The sequence below is a fragment of the Cornus florida genome, unplaced genomic scaffold (assembly GCF_030987335.1).
Source record: "Cornus florida cultivar Cherokee Brave unplaced genomic scaffold, ASM3098733v1 CherokeeBrave_3.0.0_Hap2_Chr09, whole genome shotgun sequence".
NCBI lineage: Eukaryota > Viridiplantae > Streptophyta > Magnoliopsida > Cornales > Cornaceae > Cornus > Cornus florida.
In genome coordinates this window covers 96,838,503-96,864,679 of record NW_026775579.1, presented here as the reverse complement: position 1 = coordinate 96,864,679, position 26,177 = coordinate 96,838,503, and the positions used below count along the sequence as shown (strand labels likewise).

Here is a 26,177-nt window from a genome sequence, read left to right as displayed (position 1 = left end):
GTAAAAGCCCTAGGGATGGCATGAACCTGTTAGAAAGTCATTGGGACAGCCCATAATCCAACAATCAGAGGCCCATTTCATCTTCTTTTTCAGATCTTGTACAGTTGGGCTAGAGCTCATCTCTGATAGGTCGCCCATCCTCTGATCTAAAACCACCACTCTGAATAATGAGTACAAATCTTTTGTTGATGTGAAATAGTCGAAATTGTTAATATTTTCAATCGATTATATAAATACAGTTCACAGATTTTAAAATAATTTGACGTTCTTTTTGCCGTCGTGCTTATTAACAAGTTATAGCCATCCGACCTGCCAATTCAACTTAGATTCTTGAGAATTCGGATAATACAGCACACGAGTTTGCAGATATTTTCTTTATTTTCTTTTTTCTTTTTTTTCTAAGATCATTCCTGTTGGATCAGACTTGAGGATTTTATCCAATGCCAGCATATGCATTTGAATTTTCTGTTCCAAGCCCCTCAAACTCCGTGAATCAAGAGAAACAAACTGCATAATCTTGAAAACCCATGTCTCTAAAATAGAGCACATATCCAACTACATTTTCATTATACACCATTTTTCGGAAATTAAATAACTTTGAAGAAATCGAGTGCCACATTTTCTACTTGCAACCCTCACTGCAAGAGTTGTAACACATTTTCACTATTACAAAGAAGAATTTTATAGGAGGTCAAAATTTGAACAATCAAAACCTAATGCTTTGCATCATCATGCACGCAATCTACAGTTATTATAGACGCAAAAAAAGTATGCAGCAACACTGCTTAGTTCTTGAATCTGACAATCAGTATGCAGCAACACTGCTTAGTTCTTGAATCTGACACTCCTACTGATTCCTGCATTAATTCCCGTTGCTTCCCCACCATAAGGACCATCAGGCCTCCTGATTTCCCGCACCTGTCCCTTCCGACCCACCACTGCCTTCTTGTGCTTCAGCTGCACAATTGCAGATAATAAATAAAGAGAGGTCAGCTATATTCAAATTGTAGTTCTATTTGCTAGACATCAACTATTTCCATGAAATACCTTGTACTTCTTCCTCGGATTTTTGGTCAGCTTCTTCCGAGCACGAGTTAGCCCTCGGTTCTTTTCCATCTGTAATCATTTGCCAGAAAAATTATTATTACGTACTTAGTTATACAGCCTGTTGGGCAGCAGAGAAGAGTAGAAGGAAACAAGAAAAATGGATGGCCTTTTTGCTTTCTCATAGGGAGGAGGAAAAGGGGAAACAAAAGAAAGGGAGGGGCAGAGGCGCCTTCTTCCTTCGATTGTCTTGTCTCTTTCTTCAAAATGTAAAAAGTATAATTGTAAAATCATGATAAACATCATTAGATATTGTTCAACCAAACAAGATGAGGAAAAATCTCTCTTTATTTTTCTAAAGGATTTGAACCATCTCCATCCATCATACCTTCTCTCCCTCCCAATTTTCCATCACTCACACCAAATGGAGCACTAGAAGAGAGGGTGAAAACTGAAAAATCAAACAAGAAGATGCAATGGTAAATCACTTGCCTGAGATGTAATCTGGCGCTTCCCATCTAATAGGGTTTCAGGAGAAAATGGCACTGCCGAGGTTCTGCAAAAGCAAACCATGATTTAGTAATGCACTATATAAAGGTTTTAACATCCCCAGCGTTTAGCTAAGATCTATTTCAAACAAACACAAACAGGAATGCAAATGCGAGAGCACACAATCAAAAAAAAAAAAAAAAAAAAAAAAAAAGGCCACATTCCCACAAACACGGGGGGGAGAGAGAGAGAGAACAACCCACTGTATTTATATGAGCAAGTCTATCACGAGGGTGCTCTCATTGTGAGCATGCCCTCTCAACCATTGGATTGACAAGCTTCTCTCATCCAATGACAAAGGGTGTACGCCGCTCATGTTGAGAGAGAGAGAGAGAGACCGAATCCCTCTTAAAAGTTATAAAGATTCAGGTGAGCAACCCATTATATTTATATCTGAGCAACTCTATCATGAGGATGCTCTCATTGTGAGTGAGCCCTCTCAGCTGTTGGATTGAGAGGCTACTCTCAGCCGACGACTAAGGGAGCACGCATCACGCTCACATTGAGAGCGCCTCATATAGCCTTTTCCTTTGTACTTTAGATGGACCAATAATAATAACACGTATCAAAGACCCCGGAACATTCATAAAGTTCCAAGTTTTAAATTATTTCAATCACAGTATATAAATGCACCTTGAATATTTCTCTGCCTTGGCGGAAAGCTTGGCAGCTCGTTGCTTTTCGACTTCTTTGTAATATTCATCTTCTAACTCTTCCATTTCATCATCCTCCATATCATCATCCCCATTGACCCCAAGAGCGCCAGGCTCATCTAAACTATCATCAACAGATTTGATTCCAGCTCCTGCCAAAACCCGAAGTTCATGCTTCCTTCGCCTTTCTCCAATATCATCCCGGTTAGGCAAATCACCATCACCAGAAACAACCTGCAAAAGAAAAAAGCCACATGCAAAGGTTAATGTGCGTATGATCTGGTCAACTATATACAGATATGTGTTTACCATGATGCTTTAGATGAATATGCCAGAAAATGTTCTCTCTACCAGAGTTCCCCTAGAACCTAAAGAATTGCTTTTCTTGTTGAAAATTCACTTTGCATATGGACTGTAGCATTCCAGTCTCCACCATGGACATAGAACCTTCAAACATCAATGATAGTAGACGGGTGCAATACTTAAAACTTTAATAGAAGCAAAATATATAGGAAGGGCAACAATTCTTTTTATTTTTTATTTTATTATTAATTTTTTTTTTTTCCAGTTCCAGAAATCATAGTGCTGTTTGAAATTGAAAACAAGGTGAAAAAATAGGGCCTCGTACAGGAATCCTTGAGAAAGTTGGATTACATTCCTAGATGTTGAATGCTACTAAATGGCTCAAAGTGAGAAATAAATTGTCAGGAATCTGAAAATTTAGTCAACTACATCAAGAGTAAAGCATATAGTATCAAAACCTCCAGAAGCTTGAAAGATATCGTAAACCAATCTTGCCAGGAAATATATAAAAAACTAAACAAGACATTCCTTCGAATTTGCACAATGATGGAGTTGAAAACAAGATCAATCCATGAAAAGTAAAATAATTTCAAGTAGCTAAATGGCTAAAGGTTGCGCAAAATTGAATGTAAATCAGGTTGTCTACGTTGATTTCAACTCAAAAACTACTGAAATGTGGACAAAATAATATCAAGATCGATACCTTCGGCTTTTTCAACTGAGGAGTCACAAGTAGGGATAATTTACTTGAATGCAATGAACTTGCTTGTCCATTAATCATGCGATGAGTGGCGCCACCCACATCTATGGTGTCGTCATCAAAATCATCAAATGTCTCAAGCTGTCTGTTAAATTGCAAGTTGCATAAGTTAGTCCCCACAGAATGAATCATGAAACTAGGTGCATCTTAGGCAGAGCAATACCCATTCACTGGTTGCAAATGTTTTTGAGACCTATCGCGCTTCGGTGCAATGGAACTAAATATACCCATCTGCTTCAATTTTTCCTCCAGAACAGCTCTTACTTTTAACATTTCCATGCTCTGCAGACCAACTTGATCATTCTGTCATGTTTTATGAATTCAAGATCAGTCTAGTTACCACTTATGCTGTACAACAAATGAAATAAAATGTGGGGAAGTAGTAATAGCAGTAGTAGTAACAACAATAATTACAATAAGAGTATGAGAGAATCTGAGAAAGCGGGGGTTAGACCTAAGACTTCAATTGTTGTTTAACACCGTTCAACATTTGTTAAATCACTAACCTGATGCTTGTGTTTCCCTCTTTTGTTATCAATATTCTTCAAAGAATCCACCTTTACCAACTCAGCTGCTTCATGAGGCTACATTTTTATTGGAAACTTATAGGTCAACCTATAGGATTATCACAAAAAATAAAAATAACCAACAAGAATTTTATTGACTGACAAGTTTAAGGTAGTAACTACCGCTGCTGCCGCTTGTGCTTCAGCTGAGACCAGAGAGTGCTTGTGATCTTTGGAGAAAGAATCCAATGCCAATATATCATTTCCCCTAACGGACTTCACTGATATTTCAGTCCCATATTTTTTGTTCGAAACCTCCTCTACTCCAGATGGAAGATTCGCATCAAGTTGTTTCATCTACAAAGTGAATATGCATCAGGAAAGCAAAAAAACTGCAAAAGAAATGAACTTCGAACTTCGGAGAAATAAACAGGCAGGAGGTGCTACAAAAGATGTACAAGAAATATCTCTCCAATGCACAATACAAAAATAAGAAACAAGCAGGAAGTAGACACGACAATGTCATTACAAACTTAGGTTCTTCTTTTTCTCTCTGCTAATTATATTTGCCATAAGGAGAAAAAGACAGACAATAACAAAGATGTCCATCAAATCTATTGTACTTACGTACCATCCTTTGCAGAAGACATGTTAACATATTTGTTTTATTGCATTAAATAATGCATTGTTCCCATCAAACCCAAGAGTAATGTGCCTAGAAGATGGAGACAATCAAATTATCTAGTCTTTTTTATCTTTTAACCAAAAGATTTGTATGAGTTATCCCAACTGTGCCAAAGCATTATTTAAGTGGAAAGTTTAGGAATCAAATATCTGGTACTCCTATTTACTTGTTGCAAAAAGTTCAAATGCTAATCTGTATTCAAGTACTATATCAAAGGGATTCTGCAGAACAAATTTTAAATTGAAATGACAGATTTATCTATACAAAATGACCATCAGTTCAAGTGTTTTTAGAGCCAGAAGCAATGCATTCGACAAAGGCCCAGTACAGATCCAAACACAAAACTGCCCAAGACCAATGGTCAGGATGCATCAGTTGTATTAATTACAAATGTAAAAAATACAAAGGATAGCTAGCATGATGATCAAATAGGACTTCAAGGACATAATAACAATTTCAAGATATCAAGAAGAAATAATAACCTTGTCCAATAGGTTTTTGATCTCTACAAGCCGAGCAATGACAGGATGATCACGAACAGGCTGCCCTTCAGACTTGAGAAGAAGATAAAAGGTAATGGATTGGCAATAGGCTAGAAGGAGCAGCTGTTTCACCTCAATATAGTGCATCCCTCCTTTCATTGTATTCTCCCCCTCTCTAACCTTCACAAAACATGGAAGCAGTTACAATGTTAACATGAAGACATCAGTTAGATGCAGTGTTGTATTCCACAAAGAAAACCCATTCAGTAAAGAAGAATGGTCGTAAATCATAAGAGTGACATTGTTATGGAGGATTCTGACAGCCAAAACAGTCCTTGTGATTCATACACTAATTCATTCTCTCACCCAATCCTTTCCACCAACACTGAATCTTCTTGAGCGCAAAATGATTATAACCGAGTCAACAAAGCCAATCCAACAGTTTGAGGTCAGCTAAATCAATCCTGTTTGACCATTCTATATCTAAGGTAGGAATGGCAACGGCGTGAGTTCGGAATGGGTTGTCCTAAACCTAACCCATCCCATTTATGAATACAATAACCCTTACTCATCCTAAACCAAGGACGTGCTTGCACTACCAATTTCATCCATGTTTGACATCAGAGCTCACGATTCCATGCAAGCCCCATCTCAGCCAGATTAAGAAGATGAAGAAGAAAATAACAAACAAATTGAAATATAAACCCTTTAGTAAAGTGGATGGAGAACTGAAACCCTAGAATGGCTGGTGAAATCTGCTCGTCAATGTTGCCAGGCATGTTTGGAGCTACCAGGTCTACACATCTTCTCATATACACAGATCTGTCAGAGAATTGTAGTTCAATATATAACTTTGATATCTATCAAAACAATAACATGGAATGTTCAATATACAACTTTGATATATTGTGAATTTCAAATACTGTGGCTGACTTGCACGAAGAGTGTGATACCCCGATTTTCATAACCAGGATCTTTGGTGAGTAATGGTGGTGATTATTTAATGCCAGACGTCATTGAGCATTTGTTATAGAATACAAGCAGACAAGAGTGTGTGGATGCATGTACTACTGCATGACTATACCAGGTGTGCCATGACTAGGATGAGGTGTCCACATTTTGGACCCATACACTCATTTGGATTAAGCAAATCTAATGATTTGGCTCTGCAAAGGTTTGACAAAGGAGGTTGCGTGACCCACCAAATCTGATGTGAAGAGGGACTGGCAAAGCTTACGATGTATGTTTATTGTATGTGTCGTACGTAAGGCATTTGTTCTGCTTGTAGTTGCTTACACCTGTCTAGTGTAAGGGACACCAAGTATGCATGCTAGTCGCTTGTTCTAGAGGGCCCAGATTTAAATAGTGCTAAAATAGAAGCATTTGTCGACTTGCATGGCATAAGCCTAGACGCATGGGCACAAATGGGGGGCTTTATTTCATTTATACTATTATGGGTCACGTTTGGGGCAATGATGTATTTATTTAGTAAGTAGTGGAGGGCATTAGGATTATGCAATAGTTGTTGAAGTGTTGTCCATGTGGCAGTGTCTCTGCAATAGATTAAGACTAGTTATGATACATACCATACACTTGTGTTAAGGACATAAAGGACACTCATGCAGCCGCTGGATTAAATAAGGGAAAGGAAGATTTAAAAATAAAAACAAAAAGTGGCATAGAGAGAGTGAAAGGAAGAGAAGGTTCTGGCCAAAGGTTAGAGAGAGAGAGATCAGCAAGAGTAGACGAAGGGGAAGGAGGAGAAGAAGGGGAAATGAAGGAAAAAGGAAAGAAGGGAAAACGGTGGAGGAGGAACCTCAGAATGGTAGGTTTCCTTCTCTTTGAATTTCTTGAAAAATAATTCGCTATTTTCCAAAATTGCTGAAAATAACAGAAATGTTTGCAAAGCTGTTTCTCTTACAGCAATGCAAGTTCTGGAATCAAAATTTCAAATGGTTTTATTTCATATGAAAATGGCTGTGAATCATTAGTGTTTGATTTGGTTTCCCACGTTGAAAAATCTGAACTGAATTGTAAGGGACCTTGAGCTGAACAGTAGGGATACGGACTACGATTTACATAAGTTATCTTTGTTAGTTGCTTTTGAAATATTTTGATATATTAACGTATCCTGAAAATCGATATCGTGTAATTTTGTTTGACATAATTCCGTTGAGTATTGATATTTATATGAATTTTTTAATTACCAATGCTTTTGCTGAAAGTTTGGGGTACAACGGTTCCTTTGCATAATTTTTGTCATAGGTGGTTGTGGGATTTTTAGAATTATATTTTGTGATATGAAGTTTGACTTATAAAGGTTTCTCCAGAATTTTGTTTCAGCCCACTTGAGTTAGTAGCTTATTTTCTATATATTTTTGAAGATTAATGAATTATGTGCAAACTGCTCTAGATCATATTTTGGTCACTGTTTTCTTTTAAAGCTGTGCCGATTGATCAACATACTTGTTCATATAAAATATGAGTAATACAGTGCTGTTTGTGAGTTTTGCAAATAGCTTTGCTTTCATGGCTATTCTATTTGTACACTATCTGGATAAATTTTTGGGGAAAAAAAAATGTCATCGCTGTGAAAAAAAAATAATAGTAATATATGTTTAAAAGCAAGGAACAGCCACTGTTTTTCATGAAAATAATTGACTTGTAAAGTTTCTTGTTATAATTACCCATTGCTATTGCATTCCAGTTAATTAGCTTCATACCGGTTTTGGCCCCATGCAATTTAAATGAGTAATCTAAGTTATGTGGAATTTCACAGATAAACTATTTGTACAAAAATAAATAAATAAAATAAAATATATTTGAGTCTAAGCAGCACTTTTGAGAGATTTTATTATATATATAGTATGATTTTGAATGTGATACCTTGAAAGGTTAGAATAGATATATATGGGTTGTCACTAGAATTCTTGTTAATTACAGTAACATTTAATTTATACAAAGTCTTTTAATGTGATGTGGTGAGTATAAAAGAAGGCTTATTGTATTGAGAATGGTATACGGGATTACCTTCTTTGGTATTGATTTTGTTCTCTCAACTGTGTATGTGCCCAACACGAAATAGGTAGTGTAAGAGTTTCTCTTAGGTTGAAAAACCTTAAATAGCCAGGCTTTTAACGAGAGAGTGTTCACGGTCCCAGGGTGCAAGCCCCTAAAGTTGAAGGACGGAGGGCGGCGGTCCCAGGGAGCACAAACAGAGAATATAATATTTTGGAATTTCTTATATATTTGTAGATCTATTTGGTTTCACGATTACACGTTTTGTATATATAAAGTGGAGACGAATTGATTTTGGAAGTGGTTTTGGAGTATGAGTAAATTATATATTAATTTTGAGTTAGTCATATGGTCATATTTTGCAGCCTAGCCTAAATGTTCAGTTCATTTTTCAAAAAAGTTATTTCAAACCCCGTAACCTACTGGGCTTTTTGAGCTCACCCCTTTTTCTACAACCTTTTCCAGGTCCTATCAGTGATGAGAAGGTCGTGGCACAGGAGTAAGGTTGACTTCAGGCAGACCTTTAGAGACGTGCAGTCAGGTGGAATCATTTGCTATGTATTTTGGTGCTAACCGCTATGTTTGTTTTGAATTATGGATTTTGTACTTATTGAGTAGCATAGTGGGACTTGTGTGTCTCCCACTTGGGGACTTGTATATCGGACTTTTGGGTTTTATGTGTAATTTATGGATTATGTTTCACGTCTATAGCAAGTGTTGTATAAAATGTTGGACGATGAAGGGACTTTTGACTAATAGTTTAGAATCAGCTAGTTTATTTATCTATGTTATTCAAAGGAGGAGAATTGTTTGAGGTGTTTGTTGAGAGGCACAAGGGAAATGTAGAGTGGTGTGGAGTTCGAGGTAGACGGCAGAGTCAATGGGAACTAGAACACTAGAAGATATAATCTTGTTTTATAAAGGAGAGGAGGGCAGTTTACTACGAAACCATTTCCCGCCCCGAACCAAGCCAGGTTTAACTTTATTTACCCAAACCCGTCCCTAACCCATTTAACATTATCTCATACCCTTCCCATAGACATGGGTCAGTGCGGAAACCCATAGGATCAGGACAAATTGCTATCCCTAATCTAAGGTCATAACCTTCGTCCCAGGATTCGCCTAATCCCTAGGCGCCCCTAGACTCCACACACGCTTTGGCGGATTAAGAGTGGAACAGCCTCACATCTGCAGATTTTTAGAATTTGCAAATTTTCTCAGATCACGGATTCTGATGTTAGTCATTGAACAGTTGCCGCATGTGAATCATGCTAGAGTGTTTTAGTGTAGGGTCGCCACATGTGCGTATTTCAGTGTTTCTCAATGAGCAATCATGATGTGTGCACCCAAGGATGCTTTTGTGCTTTGTGTAAAATTTATAATACCTCTAATCAAATAAGGATGAGCATATTACCACCTGCCTTTAGTATAAAGCACTCTCTTTTATTACTTAACACGAATGTTCTGTATATGCAAATACATTATGGAATGCATTTTGTATTAAATAAAAAATAATATTTTAACAAAGTCAGGTAATCATATTTCATGTAATATACAGACGCTCCCACTCTCAAAAACTTTAGACTCGGCGCTCTCCCGCTCTCGCTCTGACTTAGGTCATAACCTCAATTAAATCACATAATATAATATATCCCCAACCATGAACCCATGTTATTTTTCATCTTCCCATTCTTCTAGCATTACCTTAAATAAGAACCACATTTTTGTTTAGGGGCAGTTGTTGGGTTCACTACACATGGCCAAACAATTTTAATCAATATTTTCTTTATTTCATTTTATCTTCAATTGGACTATTTCAACCATCTTAATCATGGCTATTGGATTAGAATCATCTGCCCAAGTCAAAACCGTTAAGAGAAGCCATCGTCCAAACCGATATAGAAATGCAATTGCAGGATATGTATAAAGTATAAAATTACAAAAAAATAAATAAATAAATAACTATATATATATATATATATATATATCTGTATATATGTATATCATGACCTAGGTCTTCAAAGATAGACAGGTATCACCTGCATAGATCTATCAAACCATCATGTGACACAGGTAATTTGGAGTCATCTTCAGCATATAGTCTTGTTTAGCAAGAAATCACTAGACATAACTAAGCACCCAAAGAAAATATACCTTGGTTAGAAGTGGATAAACTTTGTTCTCGAGCTGTTCAAGTGCATCATTCAGCTCTGATAGCAAACCAACTAATTCTGGAGCAGAACTGTAGGATAAGTAAATCAGACAACAGTTAGAATTTAGAACCATAATATTCAAAATTAAAATAGAGATGCATTTTGTTACTATGAGCTCAAATTAGTTGTTTTTTTTCTTTCTTTCTTTGGTGTGCGAGTGTGTGGGGAAGGGGGAAGGATCTAATTCCAACACATAAAAAAGTCCTTAAAAAGCATAAAGCATCACTAGTTGCCAGAAATTGGAGCAAAATGTTATTCTTGAAAAAAAAATTACAGCCAATTGCCAAAAACTGACAAAATGAATCACACATTTTTCATATAACTCATATGATGCAAAATCAAGCCACCAGCCCAGCAGATCTGACAGAAAACTGAAGAGGGCTTTTGCGGTATCCAAACAACTGTGACACATCACAGAGAGAAAACAGCAACAAGAACAAGGAAAACAGTGAAATATCTTACTTGTTAACAACCAGATTTACTGATATAATGAAATAATGCTACATGAAATAATTTCAAACTAACGCCAAAAAAAAAGTATTAAGACTGACCCTAACTTTGATTGCCCAGAATTAGTATATAATTTGTTCTCTACATCTGTTTCTTCCTATTTTCTTACTGAAACTATTGTTAGAAGATCAATACATACTGACACAATGTAGTATTAGCCTTCCAGAACCGACTTTACATGATTCGGGACATGGGACATATCCGACATTCAAACATAAAAGCACAAAGTAAGCTTATCCTTTCTTTTTTTTTTGATAAGTAAAATGTATTAGAAGGCGTTCAAAAGGGGAACGCGTCCCAAGCTATACAAAAAACTGAAACTATGATCTCAAGGAGCCCAAAAAGTCCACAATATCCTCAATGGAGGAAAAATCTCTCCCCCAACCCCAACAAAAAAGAGTACAAATAATAGAAAATTTCAACACCCCAATGAAGGACTCCTTCCCATCAAAAGACCTTCTACTCCGCTCTTTCCAAATGCTCCACCAAACACAAAAAAGGGTTACCCTCCAGAAGACTCTCGCCTGAGCCCCCACCCATTGGCCCCTCCAAATATCCAGCAATTCCCGAGATGTCCAAGGCATAACCCAATGAATACCAAACAAATCAAAAATGAGACTCCAACAATCATGAGCCCCAGGACAATGCAGCAGCAGGTGATCCACTGACTCACCATTCAACTTACAAAGACAACACCGATTAACAATAATATGTCTTCGCTTCCTCAAGTTATCCAAAGTCAAAATCTTGATCCAAGCTGCAGTCCACACGAAAAAGGCCACCCTAAGAGGCGCCTTGGACAACCACACCGTCTTCCACGGGAAGGAAACGCCATGAAAACCAGAAAGGCACACAAAAAAAAAGATCGGACCTGGAACATCCCCTGAGAAGTGGGCACCCAAATCAGGGAGTCAACACCAGTGCCCTCCACCTCCTGTCTGTACAAGAGAGCCAACAAGCCAGTAAGATCATCCAACTCCCAATCCTGAAAAGATCGCCGGAATCGCACATCCCAAGATAACCTCCCGCTATCAAGGCGATAGCAGTTAGCAACCATAGCATGTTTGTCAACAGCAATCCTGAACAGCCTTGGAAACAAAAGAGCAAAGGCCTATCCGCGCACTAGGGATCCTCCCAAAACCGGACAAACCTTCCATCCCGAACTTTGAATCTAACATGTTTGGAAAACTCGTCCCATCCTTTTCCAATGGCCCTTCACACCCCTACTCCAATAGCAAACCTGACTGGCCTAGCTGACCACCCTCCTCTCTCCTCCCCAAAGCGACAAAAAATAACCCTTCTCCATAATCTATGCCTTTCACTGCCGAATCTCCAAAGCCACTTACCAAGGAGAGCACTGTTAAAGGGGGCCAATCTCCTAATCCCAAGCCCACCCAACTAAAAAGGCCTGCAAACCTGCTCCCATCTGATAAGATGATACTTAAACTCCTCTCCACGACCCCCCCAAAGGAAGTTTCGTTGTAGCATCTCAAGACGTCCAACAACTGAGGCTAGAACCCGAAAAAGCGAAAGAAAATATGTTGGAAGGCTTGACAAGATGTTTTTCACTATCGTAACTTTACCACCCTTTGAGAGATATTGCTTTTTCCAACCAACTAATCTTCTTTCGACCCTCTCAATCACCGGGTCCCAACTTCCCACCCTCCTGGCCGAGTCCCCCAACGGCAAACCCAAATACGAGATAGGGAAACTTTATGTCCCACACCCTAAAATAGCAGCCAGAGTGTCCACCTCCTAAACCTTCCCCACAGGGACAAGCACACTCTTGCCCACGTTGACTTTCAAACCAGAGACAGCCTGAAAGCAAACTAAGACACATCTCAGATACCTCAACTGGGACACCTCTGCCTCGCAAAAAACAATAGTGTCATCCGCAAAGAGCAAGTGAGAAATCTCCATTTGCTAAACGGAGTCGGGACCGATCTTGAAACCCCTGATAAAACCCAAATCCACCGCCCTTCTCATCAACCTACTAAGAGTCTCCATAACAATAATAAAAAGGAACGGGGAGAGAGGGTCTCCTTGCCTCAGACCGCGAGAGCTGCAAAAAAACCCCGCAGGGGACCTATTCACCAACACCGAAAAATTGACAGTGGAAACACATGAAACAATCCATTTCCTCCATCTCTCACCAAAGCCCATCCTCTCCAATAGGTAGAACAGGAAATTCCAGCAGACATGATCATAGGCTTTCTCGATATCCAGCTTACATAGAACCCTAGGAGCCCCACTACAGAATCTAGAATCCACACATTCACTGGCAATAAGAGCGGAATCCAAGATCTGTCTACCCCCAATGAAAGCATTCTGAGACTCAGAGATAACTCCATCCAAAACCTCTCTCAAACGAAATGCAAGGACTTTTGCGATGAGCTTGTAAATGCATCAAATCAGACTGATTGGTCGAAAATCCTTAATGTGAGAAGCACCACCCTTCTTAGGAATAAGAGCAATAAAAGATGCGTTCAGTGATTTCTCAAACCGCCCCGTGGAATGAAACTCATGAAAAGTGCCCATCACCTCGTACCGGACCACCTCCCAGCTCTCCAACAGAAATCTCATAGTAAAGTCGTCCGGGCCTGGAGCCTTATCACCATTACAGCTCTCAAGGGCCTTCAGCACCTCTTCCTCCGAAAAAGGATTTTCCAACCCATCTCTTTCTAATGTAGAAATAGAATCAAAGTGAAGATCATCAAGACGTGGCCTCCATCGAAGAGGCTCAGAATAAAGCTTTTGGTAGAAAGAGACAATACTGCTACGCACCTCCTCCTCCGTAATCAAAACCGCACCATCCACACACATCCGCCCAATGTGATTATTCCTCCAATGAGCATTAGCGGTTCTATGAAAAAACTTGGTATTCCGGTCTCCCTCTTTGAGCCATAAGGCCCGAGATTTCTGACGCCACGAAATTTCCTCCAACACTGCAATCTCCACACATTCTGCTTGACAAGCTGCTCTCCTACTGCGTTTGGATTCAGAAAGAACACCTTCCCCTTCAAGTCTATCAATCTCGGCAATATCAGCCAAAGCCCTATTCTTTCTCCACTCCAAACTCCCAAAAACCTCCTTATTCCACCTTTTGAGATTAGTTTTCAGAATACGAAACTTTCCTGCAAGAATAAAACTCGACGTACCCACCTCCAGGTTCTCCTCCCACCACAAACGCACAAGTCCCTGGAAGTTATCCGCACGAAGCCACATATTCTCAAATCTGAAAGGAGTGCAACGAGATCTCAACCCTCCACAATCCAGAACCAAAGGAATGTGATCCGAAGTCACCCTAGCCAACACAGCCTGAACAACATCCGGGAACTTCTCTTCCCAGTCACCGGAAATCAAAAATGTATCAAGGCGAGAGAGAGTTGGTGCTTCCCTTCCACTGGACCAAGTGAAAGAAGCTCCCTCAAGAGGAAGATCAATGAGCTGATGCCCATCAATAAAGTCAGAAAAGTGCATCATAGCCTAAGTCCACGGACCTCCTGTAGATCTCTCCGCCGGGGACCTAACCACATTAAAGTCACCTGCCACACACCAAGGAAGAGACCACCTCCCCTTCACCCCACTCAACTCCTCCCACAGACCATCCCTCTCATCATCATCAACTGACCCATACACCCCAGAAAAGCCCCAAGTGAAACCATCCTCCTCCATCACAAAGGCACAAGACACAGAAAAAATCTCCTAAAAACTTCCACCTTAGCCATCCATCGTCTATCCCACATAATGAGAACACCGCCTGAAGTCCCAACAGAATCCAACGCCTCCCACTCCACAAACCGGTTACCCCACAAACTCTTCACCATCCGATCAGTCATAGAATCGATCTTAATTTCTTGAAGACACACCAACTGCACCCCCCATTTCCTCACCGCCATCTTCCCCACCTTTCTCTTGCCCGGACCATTGAGGCCACAGACATTCCAAGATAAAAGACGTAGCTTCATAAGGAAACGCTCACCCCCATCACCCCCTTACCCCTCCCTCCTCCCTTAACACTCCCCCTTTCCTTCCCCCCCTCAGACACCCTATCATAATTCACATCAGAAACCAAATTCCTAAACTCCCTTTCCCCTTTCCACGGAGAAAGGTTTTTCTTCTTCCGGCTCCTCCTTCTGGAAAACTGAATCATCTCCCCCTCTCTCCCCTCTGCCTTAGCCTGAAGAATTGCTAAGGCCTGATCCCGATTGCCGTTGCAAGAGACACCCAGAAGTTCACTAGTGACCCCAATATTAGCCTTGACCCATTCCTTTCCAGTATCCTCAGCTTTCTGTCTACACACCTTACTGCCCAAATCCTCTAGAAGAACAATAGCCAGTGGGTCCACCACCCCCAAGTTAGCATAACCCTCCTCCTCCCACAACATCAGATCAAGAGACCTGCTCCCATCTCCCTCACCTCCCTTATCCACCACTGCCTCCTCAACATGAGAAGACCAGTCCTCACCATAGTCCAAAACACCATCCCGGATGAAAGGGTCCGGATTGCAATCAACAGTTTGAACATCAGGCGAAAATCTGTGCTTCTGCAGTTCCTTTACCAAAAAAAAGGTTGATTCATCGCTGAGGGAAATACGGATGTCTTTGCCCACACAAACAGTCACCAAATCAGGCACAGACCCCTTCAAACAAGTCACTGGGCCATCCTTTAGAGGAGAACAAGGCCCTGCCGATCCACTCAAAAGAAGCTTGGCTGACCTGCCCATTTCCTCCCCTGAGGAATCATTAAACCGAGACGTGGAAGAAAACTCCGAGCATGTCTCAGCAAACCCGGCACACAACCGGTTGAAATCCCTGTCACCAGACAAACAAACCGTCCCATCCCTTTCTGACGGCCCAACATCCCCAAAATCAGAGCCAACCGTAGAGCTCCTCACATCCACCGAGTCACCCTCAATAACAGGCGACAGCATCTGCTGCCTCCCAGCAAAAACATCCTCCCCCTTGCTTCTCAACAACTCACAAGAAGGAATAGAAGAAGAGAAAGAAGCTGATGGAGCGTTCCGGACATGAGAAAAATAAGACTTACCTGGGCACGAATGAGAATCCTTTCGGGCGACCCACTTCTGTTTGTCCTTTCTGGTCCATTTCTTTCTGGGTTGCTTCAAAGGATTCCGAGAGAGACCCTCCTCCTTCATGGACTCACAATCATTCATTATCATCTTCACCCAAAAACCCAGACTGCAGAGGATCAAATCTGTTACCCGAGAGCCGGTTCTGACAACACGAACCATGTCGGAAAGACTTCGGACAAACCCCATCCCCCTTCGTCATGCTCAAACTCACCTTCGCCCAGTTCGTCTTTTCTCTCCTCGACCAAGACCGCGATGCCAAGCTTCTCTGAGATGTGTACGGATAAGAATCTTGAAAAGAATGGTTATGGTTCATTCCTGAAATAGGTTGCCCACCTTGAAATGAAATTGAGAGGTTTTTATTTGGGCCCCATTTAACCACCCTCTCCTTAACCAAACTTAGCTTAACCTAGGCTGGTCCAGCAACAACAAGAGGCCCAGCAAGCTTGAGGCGTCCATCCCTCGTAGCAGGCTTTGAGGGCCACCCCGGCCCAAAAGGAAGCCTAGACCCACCGCACTCATGCTTTTCCTTCCCAGTCCCTTTCGAGCCTTTAACATGAGCCCCACGTTAGAGAAGCCCATTCTCATCAGGCCCAAAAGAATTAGAATTCAAAGGGTGCCGAGGATCACGAGGCTCAACACGTGGAGGAGCAGTTGTCTTCCACTCATAATGGGCGTCGTTCCTCCTCCAACCACGTGTCACATGAGATTCCTTCCCACTGCCACTCGCCTAAGGCGCGTGGCGTCTCCCACGTCCCTGACCTTGAGTCCGATTGTGCTGCACCTCCACCTTTTGGAGCTCCGACTTAGATCTACCTCCATCACCAGATCTGCGAACCGGACGGGAGGCAGCCGACACCGCCGATGATCTCAAGACACCATTTCCAGCATAAGTCCTAGTCAGCGGGACCATGGTCGAAGCAATTTCTTCAGATAACGAGATCTGAACGCCCACTGACCATCCTCCACCACAATACATGCCGGAATCACACCACCGTCAGCCACAGTGATCACAATCCTTTCCATGTCGCTCATCTCGAAGGCCTCCACTTCCCGAAAACCTCCACACATCACCAATGGCGACGAAAAGCTTCTGGCACCAAAGATGCAACGGCAGACCATACAAAACGACTCGCCGGAACTTATTCCTCAGCCTCAAACCAGAGCACCCAACCCTGTAGTACCAGAGATCAATAAAGAGCTGAGCCTCACCCCACACTCTCTTGCCCCAATCAAGGACCTTATGAGCCTCCAACGCCGACGGGAACCGGAACAACAAAAGCCCGTCCGGCAAGGAGTTAACCCTAACCCCGCCCGAAATCAACCAGGTCTTCGTGGCCCAATCTTCAATCTCCTCCAAGGATCCCACCTCTCTGTCAAAACGCCCAACGAGGCAAGCCCTAAGAACCTGTTCGCAAGAGGAAGTGCTAAGCCTATCCACCCTAAACACATGATCCTTCTGAGAAGAAATCCGTTCCACCTCCCCTTTAAAATCCAGACGAGGAAGACGGGCAACCTCAAAAAAAGACAGCTTCTGACTATCGAGCGATTTCATGAACAAATCCACACCCAACGAAACAGCGAAACCAACAGAGAAAGAGAACGTAAGAAATGAAAGCAGTAGAGGATTTCACCGGAGTTAATGACTCCGGTAACTGGTCGGAGCAGTAGACTCCGGCCACGTCTCTACCACGGCAAGCTTCCTCTGGTGGTCCATTGAAACACTCAATTTGATATAATCTAAAATCTAATTCAGATTGTGATGTTGTAAGCTTATCCTTTAAAAACAGACCAACTCCAAGGACAGATAGGTCTGTCTCTTGAAGCACCTGTGTGGTGGAATGAGTAATTCTACAATTCTTCAAGAAGAACTAAATTTTCAACGTAGTAGCATCTTTTTTAGTTGTAAGCTACCAAAATTAATCAGTGCTAGCCCAATTTATATGATTCGGGACACGGGACATATACGACATTCAAACGTAAAAGCATAAAGTAAGCTTATCCTTTAAAAACAGACAACTCCAAGGACAGATAGCTCCGTCTCTTGAAGCACCTGTGTGGTGGAATAAGTAATTCTACAATTATTCAAGAAGAACCAAACTTTCCAGGTAGTTGCATCTTTTTTAGTGTTGTACGCTAGCAAAATAAATCAGTTCTATCCCAATTAGAAAGGCCGCACTACCTTCTGGTTCATCTGAGAGAATTGATAGGGTAATAAGCTCTGTTTCATGGAAAGGGATAACACTAATGATCACGATATTAACATCTATTCAGTATTAAAGATCACCAGCAAAACCAGGATATGTCAAGTACACACAATGCGAAAAGACTTTAGAAATCAAAAATATCATAAATTACACTGAAAAAATAAGATGAAATCCGCAAAATAAGTATTATAAATAGTCCAAGTGGAACAACAAGTTTGTCCATGTAACATGGTCTGTAAGATCCACTACACTGGTCTCCCAAGACGGTTTAAGAGTAACTCAATAAATTTTCTACACTAAAGTTAGTATATCTAAAAGTGTCAATTGTATAAGAGCAGTTACCTATAAACAACATCCATTTGCTCATCCCTCGACAAAGCATTTAAATCTTTTTTGACCTCCTCATAAGCTGTACCAAGTTCATCTTGAGCTAGTTTGTGTGCTGAAACTTTTGATGTGTTTATCCCTTCAACCAAAATTTCCTGCAATATAGGGAAAAATGATCATGGGTCACGGCACTTGAAAGAATTCTAGTTCGTACTCTCTTTATGGACTGATGCTCTCCAGTTTCAGAGTGTTCATCATAGACATGGGAGAGAAAATAAGGATCACCATATATTGCTTGAAATAAAAAGATAATGTATGAGCCTCACCTCTAATGTCCGCTCTCCATCACTCTCATCTTGACTAGCATCTTCAAGGCCAAAGTCTTCCCTGGATAAAGACATTGCTTTCTCCTTCTGCAATCTTAACACCTCTGCCTCCTCTTCCGCAGGTAGCTCCTCATCACTTGATTGTAGCTTTAATGTTGTCAAGCAAAAAGATCAAAAAAAATCAAAGTTAAGTGAAAAGTAACCAATTCACAGTTTGATAATGATTAACACATTAATGTGTTACCAATATTTTTTTCTTCTCAGTTTTAAATGGATAAAAGGAAGTAAAATTAAAGCCTATGCCTTTAAAACATAAATTCTTACCTCGAAATCAACATTATCGGCACTGTAATATATGTTCTTTCTTCTACCCCATACAGCCTTTTTTTCTTCCTCATCTTCAGCTTCATCATGCATTTCATCCTCAACCCCACCGATCTTAGCCCGCAGAAATTTTTCCTGCCTTGCAACTAGTGATCATTTGCAATAAAAAAGTTAGTTGAGATAGAACTTATGAAAAGAGTTGACTTCAAGTAGAAGAAATTGTAAGTTGTAAAACCACCGGTAACAAAAACAAAATTGCTCTTATATATCAATATATTGATGAATGAATTCATAATCCCAAAAAATATATCATAGTGCATATACCATAATAATACATAAATACATGATCATACAATTACAAATTAACTTGAAACTTATAGTCAATAAATTCTACATGGTTATGCAAATCCCTGATGATTTTGATATTTTTTTACAGTAACTACAACTTCTTCCTCAAATGGAAGCCATTTTCCTTTCGTACTTTGTAAACAAATAACTAAGTACTGCAAATAATTAGCTATCTATGTATGAATTTGCTAACTCGCTTCCATATATTCAAGAACAACAACAGATTTCCATTATATTTACCAAAAAAATTGATTTCTTTGTGCTCAAATTCATCCAACAAACCAATGCCTAAAGCTCTTGCTGAAGCATCGTATCACAATAAGTGGCAGTGATTGCTGGACATGCTCCCATAAAAAGAACCATTTTCATGACAAAGGTTGCGCTCCCTTTTCTCCAAAATTCACGTGTTAAGAAAAATAAGTGCACAAAAACAAATTATGTAATAACAAAGATCTATAATATCTGACTAAACTTGTAAAGTGATTCACAACCATTCTTATAAGAGCTGTAATGGTGGGTACATCGAGTTTTATTCTTGCAGGAAAGCTTCGTACTTTAAAAAATAATCTCAAAAGGTGGAATAAGGAGGTTTTTGGGAGCTTGGAGTGGAGAAAAAATAGGGCTTTGGCTGATATTGCCGAGATTGATAGACTTGAAGGGGAGGGTGTTCTTTCTGAATCTCAACGCAGTAGGAGAGCAGCTTGGCAGGCAGAATGTGTGGAGATTGCAATTTTGGAGGAAATCTCCTGGCGACAGAATTCTCGGGCCTTATGGCTCAAAGAGGGAGACTGGAATACCAAGTTTTTTCACAGAACCGTTAATGCTCATAGGAGGAATAATCACATTGGGCGGTTGCGTGCGGATGATGCGATTTTGGCTATGGAGGAGGAGGTGCGTAGCGGTATTGTCTCTTTTTACCAAAAGCTTTATTCTGAGCCTCTTCGATGGAGGCCACGTTTGGATGACCTTTACTTTGATTCTATTTCTGCCATGGAAAGAGATGGGTTGGAAAATCCTTTTTCGGAGGAAGAGGTGCTGAAGGCTCTTAAGAGCTGTACTGGTGATAAGGCTCCAAGCCCGGACGGCTTTACTATGAGATTTCTGTTGGAGAGCTGGGAGGTAGTTCGATACGAGGTTATGGGCACTTTTCATGAGTTTCATTCCACGGGGAGGTTTGAGAAATCTCTGAACGCATCTTTTATTGCCCTTATTCCTAAGAAGGGTGGTGCTTCTGACATTAAGGATTTTCGACCAATCAGTCTGATTGGGTGTATTTACAAGCTCATCGCAAAAGTCCTTGCATTTCGATTGAGGGAGGTTTTGGATGGAGTTATCTCTGAGTCTCAGAATGCTTTCACTGGGGGTAGACAGATCCTGGATTCCGCTCTTATTGCCAGTGAATGTGTGGATTCTAGATTCTGTAGTGGGGTTCCTGGTGTTCTTCGTGAGCTAGATATCGAGAAAGCCTATGATCATGTCTGCTGGAATTTCCTGTTCTATCTATTGGAGAGGATGGGTTTTGGTGAGAAATGGAGGAAATGGATTGTTTCATGTGTTTCCATTGTCAGTTTTTCGATGTTGGTGAATGGGTCTCCTGCAAGGTTTTTCGGCAGTTCTCGCAGTTTGAGGCAGGGGGACCCTCTCTCCCCATTCCTTTTTATTATTGTTATGGAGGCTCTCAGTAGGTTGATGAAAAGGGCGGTGGATTTGGGCTTCATCAGGGGCTTTAAGATTGGCCCCGACTTCGTTCAGCAGATGGAGATATCTCACTTGCTCTTTGCAGATGACACTATTGTTTTTTGTGAGGCAGAAGTGTCCCAGTTGAGGTATCTGAGATATGTCTTGGTTTGCTTTCAGGCTGTGTTTGGTTTGAAAGTCAACGTGGGCAAGAGTGTGCTTGTCCCTGTGGGGGAGGTTCAAGAGGTGGACACTCTGGCTGCTGTTTTAGGGTGTGGGACGCAACGTTTCCCTATCTCGTATTTGGGTTTGCCGCTGGGGGACTCGGCCAGGAGGGTGGGAAGTTGGGACCCGGTGATTGAGAGGGTCGAGAAAAGATTAGTTGGTTGAAAAAAGCAATCTCTCTCCAAGGGTGGTAAAGTTACGTTAGTGAAAAGTATATTGTCAAGCCTCCCAACATATTTCCTCTCGCTCCTTCGGGTTCCAGCCTCGGTTGTTGGACGTCTTGAGATGCTTCAACGTAACTTCCTTTGGGGGGGTCGTGGAGAGGAGTCTAAGTATCATCTTGTCAGATGGGAGCAGGTTTGCAGGCCATTTCAGTTGGGCGGGCTTGGGATTAGGAGATTGGCTCCTTTTAACAATGCTCTCCTTGGTAAGTGGCTCTGGAGATTCGGAAGTGAAAGGCATAGATTTTGGAGAAGGGTTATTTCTTATCGTTTTGGGGAGGAGAGAGGGGGCTGGTCAGCTAGGCCAGTCAGGTCTGCTAGTGGAGAAGGGGTGTGGAGGGCCATTGGAAAAGGATGGGACGAGTTTTTCCAAACATGTTAGATTTAGAGTTCGGGATGGAAGGTTTGTCCGGTTTTGGGAGAATCCCTGGTGCGAGGATAGGCCTCTGGCTCTTTTGTTTCCAAGGCTGTTTAGGATTGCTGTTGACAAACATGCTATGGTTGCTAACTGCTATCGTCTTGATAGCGGAAGGTTATTTTGGGATGTGCGATTCCGCCGATCTTTTCAAAATTAGGAGTTGGATGATGTTACTGGCTTGTTGGCTCTCTTGTATAGACAGGAGGTGGAGGGGCACTGGTGTTGACTCCCTGATTTGGGTGCCTTCTTCTCAGGGGATATTCCAGGTCCGGTCTTTTTTTGTATGCCTCTCTGGTTTTCATGGCGTTTCCTTCCTATGGAAGATGGTGTGGTTGTCCAAGGCGCCTCTTAGGGTGGCCTTTTTTGTGTGGACTGCAGCTTGGAGTAAGATTTTGACTTTGGATAACTTGAGGAAGCAAAGACATATTATTGTTAATCGCTGTTATCTTTGTAAATTGAATGGGGAGTCAGTGGATCACTTACTGCTGCATTGTCCTGTGGCTCATGATTGTTGGAGTCTCATTTTTGATCTATTTGGTATTCATTGGGTCATGCCTCAGACATCTCGGGCCTTGCTGGATATTTGGAGGGGCCAATGGGTGGGGGCTCAGTCGAGAGTCTTTTGGAGGGTAACCCCTTTTTGTGTTTGGTGAAACATTTGGAAAGAGCGGAATAGAAGATCTTTCGATGGGAAGGAATCCTCCATTGGGGTGTTGAAATTTTCTATTATTTGTGCTCTATTTTTGTTGGGGTTGGGGGAGAGATTTCTCCTCGATTGAGGATCTTGTGGACTTTTTGGGTTCCTTGAGATCATAGGTTCAGCTTTTTATATAGCTTGGGACACGTTCCCCTTTTGAACACCTTTTAATACATTTTACTTATCAAAAATAAAAAATAAAAAAATAACTTGTAAAATAGAGTGCGTAATAACAGTTGAATGTTAAGATAATTGCATAAACTCACTTGAACAATGATGACTGTGAATTCTAGCTATTCTCACTTCAATAAAAAATAAAATAAAAAAAAACCGTCTTGTTTGCCAAATTACACTAACCTCTCCTTTCTAAGAACCCTAGACAGGGAAAAAAAATAGTTGAGTCTAATTTTCCCTTCAATTTAATTCATCTTGGTTGATGGGTTATCGTTTTATATCCAATTGGACAAAACATAATACAAAGACCAGTTGCAAAGACCAAACAAGGAATTAAGAAGGCAATGGAAACGAAGAAGGCAATCTCTCTCTCTCTCTCTCTCTCTCTCTCTATATATATATATATATATTCCATTTTACATAAATAATGCTTGATTTCTGAATGGGCATCTCTCTCTGAATATATATACATATACATACAGGGACTGACCCAGAAAATAATGTTGTTAAATTTATAAGTATATAATTCAAAAAAAAAAAAATCAGTGGGGACAAATGCCCCAAGTGAGCCCTGAACAGTTCCGTGCCTTGCATATATAAATGGGTAAAGCGGTGTATCATTACGGGTGAAGAAGAATCTGCCTCTCAAGAGCTGGTCTAATAACACTCAAATGATGGATTCAAGCCATATACTTCACCAGGAATCAACGAATAATCCACTAATTCGCAGCTTGAGACCCACCATTTTCTCTTGTGCAAAACCTTTAGTTTTGCCTGCTCAATCCTAATTTCCCATAGTGCACTGCTAAGTCATTTTCACCACTGGTTCTTTTTCTTCTCCCTTTAAAGACTGAAAATATATGTTTATATACACATTATAGGCTTATAGCTTTATGAAATAACAAGGAAGAAGGGATAATTGTTCATTTAGTTCAAAATGGGTACCTAATTAATTTCACCTGATTTGGTTAGGATAATAATGTCTCTACATGTCTTTCAAGGGTAAAATTGGAATTTGAGAGTTGAAAATTTGCTGACAATCACTATTTTTTTTTTACTAAACCTCAAGGGAAGCCAGTGTAATTTACCCCTATTTCAATAATAAGTCACCGTATCTGAACAATGAAGGCAAACAGTGGATGAAGGATGAAAAGAGATCAATCAACAAAATATCTAAAGTTTTGAGTGATCATTTTTACTTTTTGCAGCAAGGCCAGTGAGTTGGGTGTCATCCTCAATGTCGTCTTCGTCGTCATCATCGTCGTCAGTAGTATCCTGTGCAAAACATTTAGATAAGAAACAACTCTAACCATTAGTATATAAATAAACAAAAAAGTGCCATACATTCAAATAAGTATAATGGTTATCATTTCTAGTAGGGGAAAATATAGAGAGAGAGTTCGGATGACAGCACAGATGACTATGAAGCAACTGTTGCAATAGAAGAAGTGGAGAGATTATAACCTCAAAATCAAAAACAGGCCGCTCATTATCTTGGTCTGATTCCAGTATATCGTCATTGATATCTAATGGAACAACATCTCGCTGTTTGTGAACTGCATGCAATAAGAAAACACATTTTTATTAACACCAATGGTTTGAATGGCTTCTCAATTCATTGGTAGTTATTGAGGAGCTTACCCTGTCCGCTCGCCATGAAAGTGTTAGATAAATAAAATAAACTAAAATTTAGAATAATGCAGCTAAGGATGTGCTTTGATCAGAGGAGTTATCAAAAACTAATAACACAAAAATAATAATAATAGGGAGTAATAAATAAATAATGGTGGGAAAGGGGCTTACAAACTCTTTAATGTTGCTCAATCAAATTTCTTACCATAGCAAAGCAAGCAAACACTAAACAGAGATTTTTTAAATGGAGAAAGAATAGAGATTTTTGTTTAATTACTTACATGCATCAATTTGGTCGTCGACGATGTCATCTGCGGGGGCGGCGGCATGTTTATTATAATGGTTGGTCCTTCTGGTGGGATTTTTGTTGTATCTCTTTCCTCCTCCTTTAGCCATCTCTCTAACGTCTTCTTTTGATTTTTGAATTTTTTATTTTAACTTAGACGTGTGGATTTGTAGACGCCTGAATTGATGATAAGGTTAGATTGTACTCCATATTCCACTGAAAAAAATTATACGAATCTGTGTATATATACACTCACTGATATTCGCTTCCATGTCGATATTCAGTGTTTCATCTCCAAAGTTTGGCACAGTAGAAAAGCACTCCCACTTCTGATTTCGATGGGCATGCCAATATGGAGAGGATACTAGAGAAGTGAAACCAGACGAAAGGAAAATAAGAGAGGGACAGACGCACTGACCTGAGCAGGTACGGCTGGTCCGCTGCTGTAATCGTCGGTCGCTTGAGGGGTTTGGGTTTCGGAAAGGAGAGAGGAGAGAATAAGTTGTAGGGTTGAAGGAAGCGGGCTTGGAAATTAATTAATGGACAGAATTTTTTTTTTCTTTTTTCTTTTTTTCGAAGAATAAAGCAATGACACATATAAAGGTAAATATGTACAAAGTTGGGCCTTAGCCCAATACATGACTTTAAGTAAAAGTCCACTCGCCAAAAATGCCCAAAAAGCAAACATAGAGCACAAACCCAGCCAAATAACACACATGAGGAATAATAATTGTTAATAATCGTTAGTTGAGCTCATCAAAACCATATTTCGGTATCTAAAAATGGACAGAATTTTTTTTTTTTTTTTTTTCAGGAGAATAAAGCAACTGATATGTATAGAGATAAATATGTACAAAGTTGGGGCCTTAGCCCAATACATGACTTTAAGTAAAAGCCCACTACGCCAAAAATGCCCAAAAGGAAAACATAGGGCACAAACCCAGCCAAATAACATAGATGAGGAACAATAACCATTAGTTGAGCTCATCAAAACCATAATCCGATATCCAAATTAAGCAATGCAACTTCGCAGCTTGTTAATCCGGCAGACGAGGAGGGGGTTTACAGCATGATGAAGGAAGATTCCATTCAAGTATAATTCTCCTCAAAGCAGCTGAATCTCTAAGGAAACCAAGTCAGAGAATTGAAGTGATAGAGGAGTTAATCTTGGTGTGGACCACTCTCCGTGAACAATTCTTTTTCTTGAAAATTCTGTTATTTCGTTCTTCCCAAGTGTGGTAAACCACAGAGGATGGGCAAATTTTCCTAACCATGTTTTGTGGTGAGTTGGACATCCACATGTGGCTGGTGAGCATAACCAAGTTGCTCTAGTTTGTAATTGCAGTTGAGAAGTGGCATTTGTCCTTAATATAGCTCCATATTAGTGAAATGAAGGGGCAGCTAAATAAGAGGTAGTCATGTGATTCCGGAGAATTAGAGCAAAGTGTACACACATTTTGGTGCTTGGTCATGGATTTGCTGTCAAGAGTAGGCAATATA

The 26,177-nt window shown here is 40.4% G+C and overlaps 1 protein-coding gene across 3 annotated transcripts; it reads right to left on the bottom strand.

Annotated features, from left to right (window-relative positions):
* Positions 1-493: 493 nt before the first annotated feature.
* On the bottom strand, positions 494-25,251 carry LOC132275473 (protein THALLO). Of its 3 annotated transcripts, XM_059776978.1 has the most exons (18): positions 25,096-25,250; positions 24,934-25,006; positions 24,673-24,854; positions 24,224-24,315; positions 23,959-24,034; positions 19,000-19,145; positions 18,676-18,822; positions 18,365-18,504; positions 10,155-10,242; positions 4,983-5,162; positions 3,999-4,172; positions 3,816-3,893; positions 3,473-3,612; positions 3,253-3,394; positions 2,227-2,480; positions 1,537-1,600; positions 1,048-1,116; positions 494-957 (listed from the first exon to the last, which is right to left on the bottom strand). In XM_059776978.1, the coding sequence occupies exons 3-18, from the start codon at positions 24,785-24,787 to the stop codon at positions 826-828; spliced, it is 2,037 nt and encodes a 678-aa protein (XP_059632961.1). In that variant the 5' UTR covers positions 24,788-24,854; positions 24,934-25,006; positions 25,096-25,250; the 3' UTR covers positions 494-825. The 3 variants fall into 3 exon arrangements, with proteins under 3 accessions (XP_059632961.1, XP_059632962.1, XP_059632959.1); XM_059776979.1 differs by lacking the exon at positions 24,934-25,006 and having other exon boundaries at positions 25,096-25,251; XM_059776976.1 differs by having other exon boundaries at positions 24,934-25,249.
* Positions 25,252-26,177: the final 926 nt, after the last annotated feature.